At 39.4% G+C, this 21,424-nt stretch overlaps 1 protein-coding gene across 5 annotated transcripts in view; it reads right to left on the reverse strand.

Moving 5' to 3' along the window:
• LOC120549679 (palmitoyltransferase ZDHHC14-like) overlaps positions 1–21,424 on the reverse strand; it is a 62,749-nt gene that overhangs the window by 18,482 nt on the left and 22,843 nt on the right. For all 5 annotated transcript variants that reach the window (XM_039786759.1, XM_039786758.1, XM_039786756.1 and 2 more), the window contains 2 exons: positions 7,087–7,239; positions 331–468 (listed from right to left, as the gene is read on the reverse strand). In XM_039786759.1, coding sequence (XP_039642693.1) covers positions 331–468; positions 7,087–7,239 — 291 coding nt within the window. The remainder of the gene's footprint in view (positions 1–330; positions 469–7,086; positions 7,240–21,424) is intronic.

Below are 21,424 nucleotides of genomic sequence, written 5' to 3' on the forward strand. Positions count from 1 at the left end.
GTTGAAACAATTTATATATATATATATATATATATATATATATATATATATAAATTGTTTCAACATACCCTTTGAGGCATCACAAATTGTTATGTAAGATATAACAGTTGTATTTACTCCTTGTTGTTTATATGTATGTTTGTTCTTATGCTTTGGCAACAGATTTATTTTTTGTCATGCCAATAAAGCAACATGAAATTGAAAAAAAAAAAAAAAAAAAAAAAAAAAAAAAAAAAAAAAAAAAAAAAAAAAAAAAAAAAAAAAAAAAGTGAGTGTGTGTGTGTATACCATGCCTGAGCACGTCCTTTTCCCCTCCCCTCAGCTACTTACGTATAATGACATGTGTGATGACGAAGGCGAAGATGAAGATGGTGAGGAAGGAAAGCGATAGGATAAACATATAGAAGAAACGGTAGTTCCTCCTTCCCACGCAGTTCCCCACCCAGGGACAGTGGTGGTCAAAACGCTCTGCATGGACAGAGAGAGACAGATGGAGGGAGAGTTAGAAAAGTTTACACTGACATGTCTTACCTTTTATCCCACCACACTGCTGCTACTGTGATATTTCTCCTGTCTGAAGTCTTTGTCATGTACATATGCTCTTGTCAAAACCCTACCCTTAACTAGGTTTCTCATTTACGAGACATTTACAATTAATTAATTAATTAAGAAACAATTACAATTAACCAGGTTACTTCAGTGCATGTAAACACAAACTATGAGTCTGGAGCTGTGGGAAATTAGGGGAATTGGGAAGTGTCCCTCTGGGTCTTAAATAAAAATATAAAATTGTTCTCACATAGTGAAAACTGGCCATTTATATACACAAGACTAGATAATAAAAGTTAGAGGCCAACATGACTGGTTATGGCAGAAAGACTCCCCCTTGCGACTGTGAGTCTGTGTGGTTGAGACAGATAAAGTGCCTCCAGTAAGAACTTAATTTAGGTATATTTGAAGACATTTGAGGAATTGCAAATGAAGACAAAACAGAGGAAGTATTGTCCAGACTGCTGGGTTTCTTTCATAAAGATCATATACATAGGAACAACAAAGCGTTATTGTGTTGCACAGAAATACTTGTTGCAATGTACTCAAAACACAAAATATGTAGCTGAATGCAGTTTGAAAGGTTCAACTACTTCATACATTTAATGTGAAATGCTTTCAGATTAAAATTTGTCAATGGTATTTTAATCAAAGAAACTGTGCTCCAGCTTACTTTTCTTTTCACTGATTGCTCCAAAAGTGGAGGGCTTATTATTAGCGTGGCTATTCAATCAGCCCCAACTCCACAATCCTATCTCTGAGGGTGGACAACTAGCTGTGCACTGTGGTAGCTACATAGCTAATTAATCAGAGACATTATTTGTTTAGTGAAGTGAAATGACCTGCTTCAACTTCATTAGGGTTGGGTACCGAAACCGCAAACGGTAGTATTCGGACCGGATTAGAATGCAAATTTCGGTTCCTCATTTCGGTTCTGACTGAAATATTTCTAATACTTTCTCCCTTATTCTGACGAGTGGCGCACGTGCCCGCTCGCGGTGTGAAGCACGTGTCCGTGCTATTCTTGGACATGCACTCTACAATCCCTGCTGATAGACGGCTTTTTGTACACACTCCGAAACGGACGTAAAAATATCACACTTTCTCTGTAGTCTACCGTTGGCTAGCTACCGTAAATGTAGGCTACTTTTAAAATGGCATATTTTCCCTCTGGGCTCACCAAAACGGACGTAAAAGCATATTAACCATTCATTGACTGCACATGATCGCTAGTGAACATATTACACTTGCTCTGCTAGTCTAGCGTTCAGGACAAGACCTTGTAGCCTGGTGGTGGGGGAGGCAGGACAGCCTCCCCAAATTGTCTGCCTTTTCAAACTCATACCTGTGTTTGTACAGGCCTATTGGACACTATCTTAGAGAGTTTTCTCCTGTGCAGGACATGCCATAAGTCAGGAGAGGTGTAGTATCTTGCCAGAGAAGGCAAATATAATCATTTTTCTGCAAAAGAACTGCTAAAGTTTGAAGCTGGTTGGCATACCAACTCAACATTTATTTTGTTGTTACTTGTTAATAGTGTAAAGGTTATTTGTTAAATTATTGTAGTTATGTGTTAGGTGACTTAGGTTTACTTATTATATATTTAAGTACTTTAAAACGTCAATATATTGTTCAATTTAAATCATTTTCAATTTAAAAAAAAAAAAGCCTCTCTTTTATGTCATTTTTCAAGAATCGGTTTAGGAATTGGTTAGGAATCTGAATTGTTTTAAAAGTACCGGTTCGGCATCGGAATCGTAAAAATCCAAACAGTACCCAACCCTAGTCTTCATTAATCAATGCCTGGCTGAAGCGTGTCTGTGAAACGCAGCCTATAGTCAGACAGGATGAACGGAGTTTGTGTAACAGCTGACTGTTTCCTGCAACAACAAAGCACAGTTCCTCCGTCTCCTTTCTTACTGCGTGAAATGAAGCTGCCTTGAAGTGTGGTCGAAAATGTCGACATTTATAAACGAAAAATAGTTTTTGTGAAATACAAAGTCTACTTGTACTACATTGAGGGGTTATAGAACAGAACAGGCCATCACACAAATGGACACAACCCGTACGGAAAAAATTGCCAGATCCCCTTTTGCTGGTGTAAACGTGCCGTTTTGTGAGGATGTGTAAAGCCTGAGCCAGAGGTTCCACTGATGTTCAACAAATACAAGAAAGAAATCTCCCAAACAATGACAGAAGCATGTTTGTTGTTTCAATGTTTCAGATTTACTTACTGCTAATAGACTGCTAATAGATAAGGCATGGCAGTTTCATAATAATCTATTATATTCTTATTACGTGCTTTTGTGCTTTGTTTGCTTACATAACGTAATTTCCCCAAGAGTGTAATTAAATCTTCATCTTACGTCCTTTAAATAAGCAAATCAGAGAAAGACCTTAAATCCCTCCAAAAATCTATCACAAACTCCCAACCCTCTGCCCGCACACAAACTAGCAACAATATTTATTAACACTACAACTGGAATACAAACACAAACAGTGCCACCGTGTTAGACATCTGTACAGTATATACTGTGAAGGAAAAAATAGGAGGACAGTGGGCAAAGCAAAGTGGTCTCTGTCTTTGTGTATCATAATTCAGCGCTCTTATAAGCTTCTTCTATCACTCCTGAGGGGATAACCCTCTTAAAAAGGAAGTGACTCTACCATATTCCTATTCTGCACTTCCACAAGGGAGTCCCTATCCATTCTGGCTGCTAACTTATTTAAGAGATTGTTAGCCCCCTGGCGTTTAAAGCACCAGGTAGACACAGAGAAACAGAGAAGTCGAAAGACAGGGAAAGCACTCTTTCACTGCCAACGTAATACGCATTTCCAGTTTAAGAAAGTGCAAATCCAATGTGTTACTAATACTGATCATTAGAGACTTAAAAAAACATGGGTTATTAAAACAGGATTTCCCTTGCTGTACAGTGTTTGAAAAGGGACAGAAAACTCATCATATGTGAATCTTGGTCTTTTCTCCTGCATATGACTTAATTCCCTGTACGGTTATTCATACAGCTTATCTCTGAAGCCTTAATGAAACCTGGACTGACTGACTCTAGATTTCACTTTGTGTATATGGAGCCATGTCGGGTGGAGACCTGGAGCTTTGAGAGCAGAAGGGAAACATTAATCACGGCCAGCCCTCGAAAAGTCCAACGATGCGCCAATTTTTCATTCTTCATTTCCCTCCCATCTGTGGCTCACAACTATGATCCAATCACTTTTGAAACCTTATTAGGGCTGAAACGATTCCTCGAATAACTCGAATAATTCGATTACAAAAAATCCTCGATGCAAAATGACTTGCCTCAAAGCTTTGTTAAATCAATTTTACCAACGTTGTATCACTGACGGACGGTGTTTCCGCACGGAGCATTATTACTGTCACACACCCAACGTGGCTCAGTCTGCTGCTGGCGACACATGCCAGAGCGTAAATAGCGAGGGGCTAAGAGACAGGCTGGAGAAAACGACAGAAAGCGTCCAAAGTTTGGAATCAGTTCAAACGTAATTAAAACTAAAACTCTGTACATTGTGTCTACTGGGCAGCACGGTGGCTCAGTGGTTAGCACTTCTGCCTCACAGCAAGAAGGTTCTGGGTTCGATCCCAGGTCGTCCCAGGCCTTTCTGTGTGGAGTTTGCATGTTCTCCCCGTGCTTGCGTGGGTTTTCTCCGGGTGCTCCGGTTTCTTCCCACCACAAAGACATGCATGCAACTAGGACTACAGTTGAAAATTAGCCCACTGGCTAACACTGGCGCATTTACAGAAATGTTGATTAATGTGCATTGTCCTAATATAAATAAACATATCTTCTTCTACTGCAAAATCAAACTAGCTTACCACCATAATAGCACGACGTCAGTGCTTTAGCATCTCAACAGAAAACATGGAGTCTAACTTAATCCTCCATTCCACGAAGAGGACCGACAAAAGTAAATCACTGAGTCGTATGGACGATGGAACTACACCAAACACAACAACTACCAAAATCAAAGACAAGAAAATACGTAGTGGTGACCACGATCTGACGCGTTGACTATACCTTCAGAAAAACAGCTGATTGTTGCGCCTCTGTCTCTCTCGCTCTCTCTAATAGCGTAACAGAAAGTGTAACAGAACTGTGTGACATTATAATCAAATATATAAATGAAACTAGGTTGAGTATAACTAATATTTACATATAGGCCTAGTTTTGGTTGTTTAAAAACGCAAAAAAAAAAAAATAAAAAAAAAAAAAATCAGATTAATCGATCGATAAAGAATCAATAGCTGCAGCCCTAAACCTTATACTCAAATATTTGGATTTAGAAGATCACACTGCTGTGTATCCATGTTCTGTCTAAAACCATCTTTAAAGCATCTCCTGTGATCATACCAGCTTAAATCTGTCACTCATTTACTTTATCCTGTTTCTTTGAGGCAGGAATTTAACAATGCACTTAAAATGATGTACAAAATCCACCTTTGTGGACATAGTCTGTTTGTGAAAATGACTGCCCTCCCAGCTTTTTGTTTGGCTGCCAGTCTGTATTCCTTTCTTCCTGCCAGCGTGCATCTGCCACATCTGATTACTACCTCCTCATCTTTTTTTCCTGTTTACTATTTCCTCCTCTCCCAGGTTTTCAGTCAGCCCCACTTCTGACAAGGAAATAGACATCCAAAGAAGAAGTTGTCTCTGCAGGGCTCCAGACTTTGAGACCAAAATTTTAGAATGTGCGACTAAATTTTACAGCCAGTCGCACATGTGCAACCAGTAAATTTGCCCCCTTTTTTACACTTAAACGTGGAAATTTCGCTACCTGAGAGCGTGTAAGCACAAAGCTTATTTGTAATATCTGCATAGTGACAGAGAGCGGAGCTCCGGCGCGCGCGCATACACACACGCACAGAGGTGCGGACGGAGCAGACTCGTCAGCTCTGCAGTTTTGTTGAAGTTACAGTTAGTCACGGAAATGCCGATGAAGTGGTTACAAGTGTGGTTATATTTTTTCATAACTTCACACAAACAGCATTTGCTGCGATATTATATTAATATCGAGGCGAAAGCGGTCGCGGGGCTGTTGACGTTACACTTCCTGTGAGTCAAGCAGGCACAACGTTGCTTTACTGCCCTGGGGACTGACTGACAGGCTGAAGGCAGCTTGAGTTCTACAGCACCTTTCAGGCACAAGGCAATTTAAAGTGCTTTACATGAAACATTAAAGAGCAATTAAAAACGGTCATGATGAAAATAAAACAGGCTAAAAAAGAATAATATAAAAACAAGAATAAAAGTTACAGTGAGTAACAAATTAATAATTATTCAATTCAAGGTTGTAGGGCAGGTTTGGGAGGAGAGAGGGAGGGGTTTATTTTTATTTTAGTTTAGTAGCCTCAACAATGCATGTTTAATTTTAAGTTGAATTCATTGTAATTGTAGACTGGAGACTAGAGCTGGTATATTTTTAAATATTTGTACTGTCATGACAGCGATGGTGCTGTCGGTTTACCTTCTATGTTGCAAAAGTGCAAAATGTAAATGGACTGTTTTTATAAAGCGCTTTACCACAAATCTCCCGATTGGCAGGCGACCGCTCTACCACTGAGCCACAGCCGCCCCAAAATAAAATGTGAAACTAAATTTGAAACAGCACATTGTAATTTCTGCATCTATTATCAAAGTGTTTATTACTAATACAGTGGAAATTAGTATAAATGTGAATATTTGGTTAGCATGTTGATTTACGCTGTGTGCCCCTTAATTTTGTGGTTGCGCCCCTAAAATTTTCCTAGTGAAAAAAGTTAGTCTGGAGCCCTGCTCTGATGAGTGAGCATCACAAAAAACCTGATGAGAAATATACAGACACACAGGGCTCTGTATCTCTGACTATCTTTTAGTAATTGCAGAGATGTGCTCTTCGCTTTGTCTCCAGAGATAGAGCATGTGGTTGTGAAGAGCAGCAAAACTCAACCATTATGCTGCAGTTTTCTTTCTGTTGTTCTCATTGTAACTATTCCCTCCCTCTCCTATGTGTAGATGCGGATGCCTCTAAGCCTGTGTTCTGTATATTCCCTAGATATGCATCATAAACTAAACATTTATCTTGGCTTGTATTCTCACCTACAGATGCAATTTTAGCTACATCAGGTTAAACATGGTTTGTCTGACTTATCTGAACTGTGTGTGCTAAAATGTGTTTTGTAATTTGTGTGTGTGGGGGGTGGAGAGGTAGATGTGTAAGCATTTGTATCAACCACAAGTTTGTTCTTCAGAGAAATAAGATAAATGGGATTTTCTCAGATAGGCAGCAGTTCATCAGCAGTTTATCAGATCTATATTGAACTTTTATTAAATACATATTAACATATCTGAAGTAGTTACAGTTAAACAAACCACAAACTGGATAGAGGATGGTTTGGTGATGGTCTTGGCTGTTTGTGTTTGTTGTACTAATGTCTAAAAATGTATGTGGTAAAAATGAGAGTGCAGACAGAACATATCAGCCAAACATACAAACTCACAACCAGAGAACATAATTTTCACTCACCCACACAGTTGTCACAGAGGCTGCAGTGGGAAGCACGTGGTGGTCTGAAGATCTTGCAGGTGAAGCAATACTTAAGCTTGACTGTCTGGCCATTGATGACTACCTCCTTGGTCCTGGGAGGAGGCCTGTAGCCTGTACTGCCATTAGCCACATCTTGTGAGGATCAAAGAGAGAGAGAGGGGAACATAAGAATCGAAGTAAAACGACTGTAGGAGCCATACATTGGGTTTGATTTGTCTTTTATGATCTTTCCTCTTATTTGCGCTGTTATGTATGTGCACGCGCTTAGTGACGTCGTTGGTTACTGTGGGTGTCACCGGGGGGCGTGGGGACTGTATTAGTGTGTGTGTGTGTGTGTGTGTGTGTGTGTGTGTTCACGAGGAGGGGTTCGCCAGGTGTTGGGATGATGGCTGCAGGGTGAGCACGTGGAGAAACTTTCTGTTGACCGTCACCATCGCCATCTTCTGTTACTGCGCTGTCTGAGGTATCTTTGCACGGCTTATGAAATGCATCAATTCAAGTAAGTGCTGTTTCTTGCTAAGCTTGTGAAATGGATCAATAAAGACAACCCATCAAGTACAATGGTTCAGCGTGACGCGTCTTCAGTGTAAACCCACATGTCTTACCCTGCTGCAGCGTTTGGATTAGTTTCTAAGTTTATATGCCACAATAAAGACTTAAAACATTACTACTGCATAGTGTTTCTCAGAGTTAGACTCAGGCCCTAATACCATAATCTCACTGGTGATTAGCAAGAACAGAAAGTAAGTGACAATAAATGTAATATATAAAATATATGACAAATCTATTCAAAATCTTCAGTGATGTTACAATCTATAATCTATTTACAGCCTACTAAATGTTTTTCTTTTACTTTAACAAGAGTAGCCCTAAAACTTCTACCTTACCTACAGAATGGAAAATGCAGCCCGAACAACATATGAGAGCAGCATATATGTCATGATATCAGTAGCCTGAAAGGCTTGAACACTGACAACCCACACAGCTCATTATATTTAATTAGCCCCACCATTCTAGCTCCTTTGTATGAGCTATACAGATTCAGTGTCAAACTCGCCAACCAAACCAACCTTTTGTGCTGCTGATAAAACACTACCATCCTAAAATTAGCGACCCTGTCTTTTTTTTTTTTTAATAACCTCAAGTCAGCTGCTACAGTGACTAAACGTGTAACATAGTTCAGGTAATATGTCTGGAATTCAACATGCACTTAACACAACAATCCTCAGACTATAATAAAAAGGAGACATGGGTGGCTAACTGCTCTGAATGGCTTTTGGTGGTAAGACAGCAGTGATGACAGGCTAGAGCCTGTATCCTATTATTGCTCAGCTAGCTTTGAGCACTCTCACGCACACTGAGAGTAGGAAATAGTGTGTGTAGGAAGATCATTACACAGAACCCTGTAGCATTGCTAACAGAGTGGTATATGTGTGTTAGTGTGGGGTGGGTTGTATAGGGGCCGAGAGGCGTGTGTGGGCGTTTGACATTTCTGAAGAAGAGCCGAGGAAATGCAGCCAGTGAGTTCTGTTGTATTGAATTTGTCTCTATTGTGATCAATGCCAACAGAGCTCTATCCACTCTCCTCCATACTTCCTCTGTTCCTCTGCCCTCTCAGCAGACTCCACTGAGGGAGACAACAAATGAGGGGTGTGTGAACAATTCAGCGTACAATTCAGCTACCACAGTGTTAAAGCACAGTCCCTTTCAAGCCTGTTCAAGAAGGGGACTGTTGCGCCTTTAATCTGCCTCGCCATCTATGTGAAAGTTACAAAGATGAAATGGGGGACAGAGTTGTTGCACCTTTAAGCTGGCGGCGGAGGTAGTAACCGAGCCGAACCGACGTCTGGGTTTAACAGACAGCCGGCATAGCAGGACTACATGCAACCATGCGCAAGATGACCCACAGGCAGGCCAAAAAGTGACAAAGCAGCATTCTGAGTAGCCAAAGTTTTTATTAAATGACAGAAACACAGCGAGCAACAGTCCCCCTTCTTTTCCACTCACTCTCTCCTCTCTTACAATTGTGCTACTATGAAGCATAAAGTTGGCAGTTTGTGGGTTGGGTTCACATGGTTGATTAACGGTGCAGATCGGCTCACACACACGCCCTTTTTTTTTGCCCCCAGAATGCCAGCATGCAATGTAAATATCACACACTGGGGCAGCACTTCTATGCCACCTTTGCTTAGTTCTGTGGGAATAAACAAAGATGGCATAGTGGCAGACATTGATCGTAGCGCTATTGCGAAATCTCTGTGTGAAAGGGGCTCAACGGGAGAAGTCCCATTATTTAGGTATTTATAGTGTAGTAAGCATTTCTGGTAATATTAACTCCTGTCAAGGCAAATAAAGAGCTATGACAACTGCAGGAAGTGTCCAAAAACCAGTGACAAGTTTATATTAAAAAAAAAAAACTGCCATTGCCAGTTACGCCTAAATTAAATCCAGTATTAATGTAAGTAAGTAAAGTATGTGTTAATGTATATGGTTTTACTTCTTAATGAACAATTGTTCCTATTATGAAACTATCTAATTTAGGCTTAATTTTTGTATTTGTTGAGTGTGACTATGAAACCTGCAACAGGAGTAAGCATCTTGGAATAATGCATGAAAGCTTCCAAATTTGAATAATGGGTTTTCCAATTTTTCCCATTCTGCTGAATAGGGCAATACTATCAGTTCAGGAGACGGAAGATCTTTGTCACCAATCTCATAATTGCATAGCCTGACATAGCCAGACCAAATTGCAAATGCGAGTTAGTCTGGAACCATTTCATTTTCGATTTCCAAGGGGCATTATCAACGGCCGTAAACCAAAATGCCTCTGGACACAATTGGATAGAACTATAACCATTTAGAGCAACGAAACGTGACGTAGCGCTGAGCAACTGACAAATGTGAATAGACTACAACGTGCAGCGATAAGCTGCGATGGTGTAGTATCAACGTGTTTGTGAACAAGTGTTGCCATTTAAAAACAATTATACTTTCAACAGAAAGTTCCACATCAGCTGCAGCCAGCAGCCAGCTAGATTTTTCGATAATGCCTCAACGGCACCACTCTATTAAGCAAAGGTGTGTACCCAGTTCAAGGAGAGCGGGCCAAAAAGGCTCCACAAGTCATCGTCTGGAGCCCATCCCATATGAGATTAACGCTTGTGATTGGAAATCTGTCTAAACGGGAGGGGTACCAGACATATTTAAGCAAATAGAACATGAGCTTGCAGATTGGTCTGGTTACCAGGCTAATAATATCAGAGACTTGCAGACCAAAAGCTTTTGCGTCCTAGTCAAACTACTGTGGCCTCAACTCATTCTCTAAATGATTGTAATCAATAGTACAGGATAACCACTCATGCTTGTATTGCTGTAGAATAAATTACTTCCACATTTGTAGAAAACAGACAACATGAAGTGACAACAATAACATCAACACTTATAATGTAATACAATACACTCAACACCGCAGTATAGAGTATACTACCCTTGCAAAGTTGATTGTGTTCATTCCTTGACATAAACCCAGGGGGACAATAATAGCAATAGTATAATATAATTAAAATATAAAATGTAATATTGTTAATTACCAGATGGACAAAAACATTACAAGGGAATGCCAAATCAACACAGACACAAACTCTGGCCTAATGATAACTGCAAAAGTGAATCACGCATTTCAATATTAACAACATTTTAAACTTTCAAAAGGTAAAAGTCATTGCAGGGCTATTATTGTATTGCATTATATTGTGCAGACATTGCTCTTGTTGAATCCAGTTTTTCAAAGTCCATTAAGCACCATGCGTCAAAACTAATGCATACATAAAGAAAACAGCAGCTTTTCTCCTTTCTTTTAAAATCGAATACTGTAACTTTTTAGCATTGGTTAATGCTTTCCAACAGTCAAAGTTTTCACAGGTTGAGATTTTATTTTTAAGCTAGTACAGAGAGTGCTCTTCTACAGTCTCTATTGGTCTCAAACAGAGACTGTTGTTTTTGTAACTTTCTTGCCACTGAATTTCTATTCTACTTACAGCCCAGCCTTAAATACCTGACTCAAAGTACCTGTATTTCCGTACACCTGCCTGTAAATCAACTGGTCACACCTTCAAGTACACTTCAACCAGCCCATCAACATTCACTACACTTGTTCACAGATGCCTGCCTGCAGTAAAGTAGTAGGTAAGTGGGGAGTGTTAAAGTAGCTTTTCTGCTGAACAAGGCCATTTGTACTCTGCCATCCAAAGCTTAGCCTTACATCAGTGTCTATATACAGTATACCAGCTCAATTTATATTGATGTCACTCCCCAAAACAATGACTAAGTAAGGATTAAATGATTGCTAAATCAAGGCTAATCACTGGTTTACAAACTAAATAAGCAGCTTTTTGTGGTATTTAGTCAAACTACAGATTTAGATTGCCTAGAAAAATTATTGTTCCACATCAGGTTATATTTTTCCGCTGACAAATCTATGGTATGTGGATAATCATCAAAAGTGTTTTTGACAACAGATTAAGAAAAGCAGAGAACAACGTCCACAGAAGAAGACGAGTGACCAGTCAGTCTGTTAAGTTAAGGAAGTATCATGTGTCGCATATGGTCACATGAGTATAGAGGGGTTCAGAGCATGCAGACAAGAAGAGGTTGTACAAAGTTTTTTTTTGCAAATTAGTCACTAGTTATTATATTACACCTATCCTGAATGTCATAATGTATAAGGGCATTCAAAATGTATTAATTTAATAAGAATTTGTACTTTTGTTGTTTAATTTTCTAAGTGTTAAAAAATTATTGCACATTTTGGTTTATGTATTTCTTCTGGTTTAACTTTGTATGTTCAAATAAAAAAAATACACATACATACAAATTTTTTTTAGCTTATTTTCTGCATTTTCCTTTATAATCAAGTAAACTCATGATACCATTATATCGCAATTGCAGCATTGTAAATTGCAATATGAGTTTTTCTCCAAATCGTGCAGCCCTACTTTACTGCAACCTAATATGATCCTGTATGACAGCATTAGGGCTGGGTATCGTTCAACATCTTTCGATCCGGTGCCAATTTCGATACCTTATTTTTGATACCGGTTCCTAACGATACTTTTTCGATACCATATGTTTTAAAATCCATTTCAACATCAACAAAAATAAATTAAACACAAAGCTTTTATTTTCCACCTTAATTGTGAATCAAAACAAGCTCAGCCTGTCAGTCAGTCATCAGGGCAGAGAAACCACCGTTCTGCCTGCTAGTCTAAGAGGAAGTGTAACGTCAACAGCACAGCAACCGCTTTCGGCTCGCCATTAATATCACATCGCAGCAAAGGCTGTCTGCGTGAAGTTTAAAAAAACTGTAACTACACCTGAAACCAACCGTGACTCTATGTGACTTTAACAAAACTGCAGACAGTTTACTCCATCCGCACCTCTCCGTGTGTGTGTGTGTGTGTGTGCGCGCATGCGTGTGTGTGTGTGTCGGAGCTCTGCGCTGTGTCAATATGCAGAGAGGACAGATAAGCTTGCGCTTACGCGCTCAGACGCTTTGGGAACCAAAATTTGTCACCGAAAGTATTTTTTCCGGTGACGTTCGGTACCCAGCCCTAGACAGCATACACTGCTAGCTTTCCTGCATATATATTTTATGTTGATGTATGATTCTGGGGTGTGTGAAATGTTGAAGGAATTATTGAGTTATGGCCAAAAATGTGTAAGGTCACAGTGACCTTGACAATTTAATCAATTCATCCTTGAGTCTGTAGAAGAAAAAGTTCTCTCAGGTCCTATTCAGTGGCTGGTTCAGATGAGTTTTATTCACTGCGCAGTGAAGACAGACGCTCAAAAGAAGCTCCCAGGATTCTTTCTGACCAGAATGAATTTCTAACCAGGGTATTTATACAAGGTTACAGGAAACAGAATACATAAAAGCTGAGAAGACATTCAACTCACAAGTCTGTCTGAGTAGATTTGCATAGACTCAATACTGTCTGCTTCAACTAATCAAAAGTGCTTTGATTAGTAAAGGTGTGAGTTTCTGTTGGAGCCACCTAGGCTCTTAACAAAAGGTCTCACTCACTCACTAAACTAAAGCAAAGGCAGACATACTTAATTAAATCAGGAGACACTAAAAGTTGTTGATCAGGTAAAACAATAGGAACTTAATCAGTCAACAGGAAAGAGGATATCAGGATAAAATGAGACTAAGTCCAAGTGGGCATTTGTGCCAGATTAATAAAAAAAAGCAAAGGGTGGCTACTTTGAAGAATCTAAAATATAAGACATTTTTTCAGTTATTTCACACTTTTTTGTTAAGTACATAATTCCATATGTGTTCATTCATAGTTTTGATGCCTTCAGTGAGAATCTACAATGTAAATAGTCATGAAAATAAAAAGGAAACGCATTGAATGAGAAAGTACATACATACATACATACATACATACATACATACATACATACATACATACATACATACATACATACATACATACATACATACATACATACATACATACATACATACATACATACATACATACATACATACATACATACATACAGTGCCTTGCGAAAGTATTCGGCCCCCTTGAACGTTTCGACCTTTTGCCACATTTCAGGCCTCAAACATAAAGATATAAAACTGTAATTTTTGTGAAGAATCAACAACAAGTGGGTCCCAATTATGAAGTGGAACCGAAATTCAGTGGCTATTTCAAACTTTTTTAACAAATAAAAAACTGAAAAAGTGGGCGTGCAAAATTATTCAGCCCCTTTACTTTCAGTGCAGCAAACTCTTCCAGAAGTTCAGTGAGGATCTCTGAATGATCCAATGTTGACCTAAATGACTAATGATGATAAATAGAATCCAGCTGTGTGTAATCAAGTCTCCATATAAATGCACCTGCTCTGTGATAGTCTCAGAGGTTCCGTGTAAAGCGCAGGAGCATCATGAAGAACAAGGAACACACCAGGCAGGTCCGAGATACTGTTGTGGAGAAGTTTAAAGAACCGGTTGGATACAAAAAGATTTCCCAAGCTTTAAACATCCCAAGGAGCACTGTGCAAGCGATAATATTGAAATGGAAGGAGTATCAGACCACTACAAATCTGCGAAACCGGCCGGTCCCTCTAAACTTTCAGCTCATACAATGAGAAGACTGATCAGAGATGCAGCCAAGAGGCCCATGATCACTCTGGATGAACTGCAGAGATCTACAGCTGAGGTGGGAGACTCTGACCATAGGACAACAATCAGTCGTATACTGCACAAATCTGGCCTTTATGGAAGAGTGGCAAGAAGAAAGCCATTTCTTAAAGATATCCATAAAAAGTGTTGTTTAAAGTTTGCCAAAAGCCACCTGGGAGACACACCAAACATGTGGAAGAAGGTGCTGTGGTCAGATGAAACCAAAATCAAACTTTTTGGCAACAATGCAAAACGTTATGTTTGGCGTAAAAGCAACACAGGTCATCACCCTGAACACACCATCCCCACTGTCAAACATGGTGGTGGCAGCATCATGGTTTGGGCCTGCTTTTCTTCAGCAGGGACAGGGAAGATGGTTAAAATTGATGGGAAGATGGATGGAGCCAAATACAGGACCATTCTGGAAGAAAACCTGATGGAGTCTGCAAAAGACCTGAGACTGGGATGGAGATTTGTCTTCCAACAAGACAATGATCCAAAACATAAAGCAAAATCTACAATGGAATGGTTCACAAATAAACATATCCAGGTGTTAGAATGGCCAAGTCAAAGTCCAGACCTGAATCCAATCGAGAATCTGTGGAAAGAACTGAAAACTGCTGTTCACAAACGCTCTCCATCCAACCTCACTGAGCTCGAGCTGTTTTGCAAGGAGGAATGGGCAAAAATGTCAGCTCTCGATGTGCAAAACTGATAGAGACATCCCCAAGCGACTTACAGCTGTAATCGCAGCAAAAGGTGGCGCTACAAAGTATTAACTTAAGGGGGCTGAATAATTTTGCACGCCCAATATTTCAGTTTTTTATTTGTTTAAAAGGTTTGAAATATCCAATAAATTCCGTTCCACTTCATGATTGTGTCCCACTTGTTGTTGATTCTTCACAAAAAATTACAGTTTTATATCTTTATGTTTGAGGCCTGAAATGTGGCAAAAGGTCGAAAAGTTCAAGGGGGCCGAATACTTTCGCAAGGCACTGTACATACATACATACATACATACATACATACATACATACATACATACATACATACATACATACATACATACATACATACATACATACATACATACATACATACATACATACATACATACATACATACATACATACATACATACATACATATTTTCTGCACTTTCATATGGCTCTTTGTAGTTTTGCTTATCTAAAGCTAATGCACTTAACTATTTGTTGTCTGGAGATGGCACCTTTAGGGTTGAAAGCACTCAATTGGAAGTCGCTTTGGATAAAAGTGTCAGCTAAATGACATGTAATGTAATGTAGATTGTGGGATAAGACGGATACATAACCCTGTCCTGTAAGTTTGGGGTTTTGCAAGCAGATGCTAAATGAAGAATGCTTCTTCAGCAAGGAATTCAAAGGCATCGTTTCCTACTGATGAACACAAGCAACACCTGATGCTGGCACCTTTTATTTACCAATGGGTAATTAAAAACAATTGTTCAAATACAGTGATACACTGCAAGGTTAAGTATCTTCTGCATATGTTCTTTATTCTACTTGTTGTAATACCTCTCTTCCAAGCAATTCCCTGTCTCTGTGTGAACTCTACCTCCCTTGCCAATATGCTCCCTTTGCCAGTCATAATAATTGAGGACAGGCTGAGGTCCATGTTTAAGCAATTCACAAATGTAGAAGTTGATGTCAAGAGGCTTAGCAATAATGCCTTTTCCACTGGCTGCAAACCTTTTACTTATTATTCAGATAATAATATATATAATAATATAATAAGGAAGTCAAACATGAATGTGACCTATGGCGGGTGGCTACACCGACAGGGGAGAGGAGGGAGAAAGAGAGTTACGGTAGCGATTTAAGTACCAGCATGAATTATCATTCAGAACAAGGTATTAATTAATTCTTCAACAGGACGAACATCTCATCCCATGTCAATCAGACATACAGTATTGGGCCGTGGCAAGGGCAAAAGGGGCTTTAACATGAGTTAAAAGAGACTATGCTTCTGATATACCCCGTCACTATGAGCGACCACTTCTTGGGAGTCACTGGTGCATTCTGGCTGATATATTTCACTTTTTTTAATTTCTAGAGTTGGAGGCCAATGGGAGGTTAGAATCAATACAGCCCATGAACTGCACTATCTATGATGATATATTCAAATTGGTGCCAACTTTTTGAGGTTTAGAGGTAGTACATCTTGTGATGTTCAAGACACGGCTCATAATGAAAAGAGCCTTCGTTTACTCATGATACAGTCTCACATTTGCCTCCAGCCAAAGCAATGTCAGCGCTACATGCGGACCTACAAGGTGTTAAAATCCAACAAGCATGTTCGCAGTATCTTATCGCTTTAGGGAGAAAAGGCCATAACTAATGTGATTAAGCTAGATCTCATTTTAGAGAATGACTCGAGCTGATCTCTTTCTGGTGATAGGCTATGTATTTTAATGTGAATTAAATTTCTAGCACGGACACTGACAAAAGCAGTCGCAACAAAACATTTCACAACAACAAACAAAAATGATAAACACAAAGTAATTTAAACTACTATTTAAAACAAAAAATTGCGTGGGATTAAAGAGATACTTTGCCAATTTTAATCCAGCTCTGTGTCATCTTTGTGTGGGCAGTGTGTTTAGATGAACGGTGTGTGCCTTCCCTTTGTGGCATTACAATACACTTGTGTTTCGCACCATCCGGTGGATCACAGCAAACCACCGTGACATCTTTTGCATCATCCGGCAGATTTCAGCAGACCACAGTTGTTCCGAGCTTGTGCACTGACGCCACAGAGGGAAGGCACACAACGGTCATCCACATTTAGATAAGTCCATTGCCTGGGTCTCATTTATTTTCTGAATCAAGAAAAGTTTTTGTCCTACAGGAGTGAAATCTATTTAATTTGTGACAGTCCAGCACTACAATATAAAAAAATATGATTTTCAGATAACTTTATTGCATCTGGGTAACTATTGAAAAACTAACTCTGCAACATGAATGTCCCATTGCCAGTACGGGTGGGGGGAAATCAATATAGCATAGTATCACAATATTTTCTGTGGCAATACTTTATTGATACACAGACCAACTGTCGATCCATTATTATATAATTTATGTGTTGGTCAATTTGTCTGCTTGACAAGATAAAACAGACAAAGTTTCCATAATTAGAAATTGGGAAAAATTTCAAGTTGGAAAAAAAGGTAATAAATTCCAATATATATATCGCAGAATATTGCAATATGTTTAAAATAATAATCATATAGAAATAATATATTGTGACACAAGTATCGTGATGATATCGTATCGTAAGACCTCTGGTGTTTCCCACCCCTGCTTTCCAGAATGCAGTTCAGGTGACAAGCCTGATAAGCGCACGACCCTTGAACCTCCACAATGCATCTGTTGTTTGTCAGTTGGTCAATCCCCCAATTATGAAATATATATGATTTAAATATATACTGTGAAATGGAAAGAGGCTAATTGATGGCAACAGAGAGCAAAAAAACACATGTTATAATGATTATAATGATTCGAATAAAAGCCTTTACCATTTTTAATGCCAAACATTTACAGCATTTAGAGCATCATCACATCACCCAATCAAGTATCCCCTCAACAATGCTCAACCTTTATACAAGCAGCACTTTACACTAGGGCTGTGCAATTAATTGAATTTCAATTTCGGCTCCCAACGATTACCAAAAGAATATAATCAATACATGTTCTGTTTTGCAAGAACACTTATTTTGTCTTGTGTTCTGAATGACACGCGCATGCGCACATCCGCCCCTCCCGAAGCCAGTCAGGGAGGCAAGTCGTGTGCATATCATCTGCTGGAATTTAAAAACTCAGCACGAGTAAAGATAGCAGCAGCGTTTGGTGAGCAAAAAAAGGCAAAACCAACTCAGTTGTCTGGGAACCCTGCGGTTCCTCTGCCTTTGCCCCCCGCCCCGCTGTAGTATACTGTCTATAGTCTACGTTTTATTCCCCCGACACGCTGTATTCACTTACTGTTTAAAACTTTTTCCAGCTTAGTGGGGGTGCATAGGCATACTGCTCAAAACAAACATTAATAAACATAGTAAAGTTCCCTCAGCATTTAGTTTTGTTGTTAAACTGTATGTAAATGAGGTAATCTAAGGTACCGTCTATGTGCTGGATTTTTCCTAAGGTTAACTAGCAAATAAGCCCACTGACAGCGACATTATTATTGATATTTTGGCACAATGTTTAGTAATGACAGTAGTAGTGGTCATAGTGAGTGAACATGTGATGTGAGATGCACATTGTGTTATGTCTGTGGAACTGTTCATTAGCTGTGTAACATTATGTGTGATATCTGTAAAGCTGAACCGACTCACAGTAGTAAAACAGATTTTATTCTGATCCAACGACTCTTTCTGTGAGATAAAGGACACTAACAGATTAAACCCTGGACACTATCCATTATATCCAAATGTTAATGAGTAATTGTGTTAAATAATAGTGATTTCAATATTGACCAAAATAATTTGTGTAAAAAAATAAATAAAAAAAAAGTGATTATTATTTTTTCCATAATCGAGCAGCCCTACTTTACACAGTTATTAAGTTAAGTTTGTTATAACATTATACACTTTGACGGAGTGGAAAGTGTCACTACCAATAGTGGTGAGGTGCCAAATACAAAGCATGAGGCAAAAACAAAGTGGTGGGTCACACTCCAAGCCCCAAGGCAAAAACTACCATTTTCATCCCACACATACTACATGGATATATTCTTGGCATGCATGAGCTTCTATTCACATAAACAGTCTTTGAGAATACACACAGATACAAATACAAAAAAATTATGCGCTTCAGAGCTCTGAAGTCCCCAACTTTAAACACCCATATTGACTGCTCCTTCAGTCATGAAAAGCCTAAATGTCATTGCATCCTCTACTGATGTGCAGGCATCGTCCAGCAGCACAAGATCTAAGCCTTCCAAAATATATTTCCTCTGCTGGCCTCAAGTCTGGCTGGCAGCTTTGGAAAAACCATGAGGCTGCCTTGACATTCACCAGCTAGCTTCGACAATATACAGTGGAAGGAAGGAAACAGGCAGCTCTGACCATCTCTCACGCTGATTAATGCTTCAGAGAATCTATTGGATTTGGCATGTGATAGCTGAACTGATGCCAGCCTGTATAGTCCTGACATATTGGGCAGGCAGGCAGACATGCATAGACATCAAACACAGAAGAGAAATCAACTCTTGTCTCTATCTCAAGCAGGGATAAACAACAAGCTATGCTACATTTCCTGACCCCACACTCTTTACATCAGCCCTTTATAGGGGCACACAGTATTTCTGCTGCATTAGGAATACACTGTAGAGTGTTAAGTTACTGAGAATGAAGATGACGCATTCAGAATTATGTTTCATATGATTTAAACATGTCATATTTGATTTTGTTTGAGGTAGGCTATACTTCAGACCACACACACACACACACACACACACACACACACACACACACACACACACACACACACACACACACACACACACACACCTTCTTTTCACAGACATTTGGCAGACATCAGAGATATCTGCTCACAATGATGACAGCGGAGGCCTAGCTATCAGCTTTCCCTCCTGGAGTACAGGGAGCATGAGATACATTGATATCTCATACTGCACAGACATTAGGTCCCCCATTGTTTAGTCAATAGATCAATAAGAGCGGTGTCAAACTTGAACCTAGCTGTACATCAAATTGCAAATCAAAAACGCAACTGAGCATATGGGAAACAAAGCCCCAAGTGATAAAGAGCCATGCATTTGCATGACTGCGTCGAGACAAATTGGCAAAAAGAAAATACAAGTGGTAAAAAGAGAAAAGAAGGGAGACATAACGGCAGACAGAAAGGCACACATGTTTCCTCCTAGAACACATTGTGAGGCTGGTTGGTGTTGGGGATGGGGATGGGGTTGGATGATCAGGCTAAGAGCTAACAGATGTGCTACTAATGTCTTGCATGTCAAGCTGCCACGCCACGGCTTGAACCAAACAGCACTGCACAGATCTGGACTAAGAAAACAGAGGAGGTGGTTTGAATAGAAAGAGCAATGGGAGGTCTAAGTAGAGACACTAAACTACAAAGATTGACAGACTGACAGAAAGAAAGCAAACAGGAAGAAAGAGCAAGAGTGCAATAAGCAACTCTATGAAATAAAGGTTTCTACCTTTTTACTAGCGGTGGGAAAATGCAGTGACCTTTACAACTAGCTTAAATCTAACATTCCTAGCTGATGGATACAACCCCCCTGAAGTATTTATGAGTGCGTTTGTTTGTGTATAAAATGCTCATGGTATTACAAGCCAGGTTCTCTCAAATGGAAGATAATGGGACCAATAATGGCACCAACACTGAAGCAGTCTATTAGTCTACTGGCAGCCACTGGATTGGATGTGGATGTTTCAGGGAAAGACTACAGATACCTAAGGGCATGGCAACTACAAGCTATTCTACAATTGAAACAAGTTTAACCTAATTCATCTGAACCCTTTCTTGGACCTTTTTGAACATCTGTCTGAATGCATGCATTAGTGATGCCCTGGACTCCATTGCAAAGTTGTGTCTAGTCCCTGCAAACACACATCTCAGCAATTGAGCTAGTAAGAAAAATGTTGCGATAACTGATCAACTGAAAAAAGAAAAGAAAACAAACACACAAAATGTTCCTTTAGGAAGATGCTAATCTGTTCTATCGTATCACCACCTGTGAACACACAGATTCAGCAGGCAAGCAGCAACATGACAAAAAAAATCCTTAGTCTGTGAACAAGAGATTCCAGTTTAGAAACAGCCAATTGCTTCGCATGAAAATGCACAGCAGAAAAGCTAATTGGGATGAAATGATGGTAGAAAGGGGGGCAGAGTGTGGTATTTAGGTCAACATTGTTCATATTTTCAGTCTTGAATTTGTTTATCCTCTGAAAAAATGCTTGCCAATAAAGCATGGTACTTTTGCACAGTGCCGTTTCAGCCCACTGCTCCAAGCTCTCTACTCTACTTTGCCTTCCTTCCAAAAGCTTTTAAGTCTCTTAATGAGATTAATTAAGCCAGTCCAGTTTGTTTAATGAGGCCC

This window comes from Perca fluviatilis, chromosome 20 (assembly GCF_010015445.1).
Source record: "Perca fluviatilis chromosome 20, GENO_Pfluv_1.0, whole genome shotgun sequence".
Classification (NCBI taxonomy): Eukaryota; Metazoa; Chordata; class Actinopteri; order Perciformes; family Percidae; genus Perca; species Perca fluviatilis.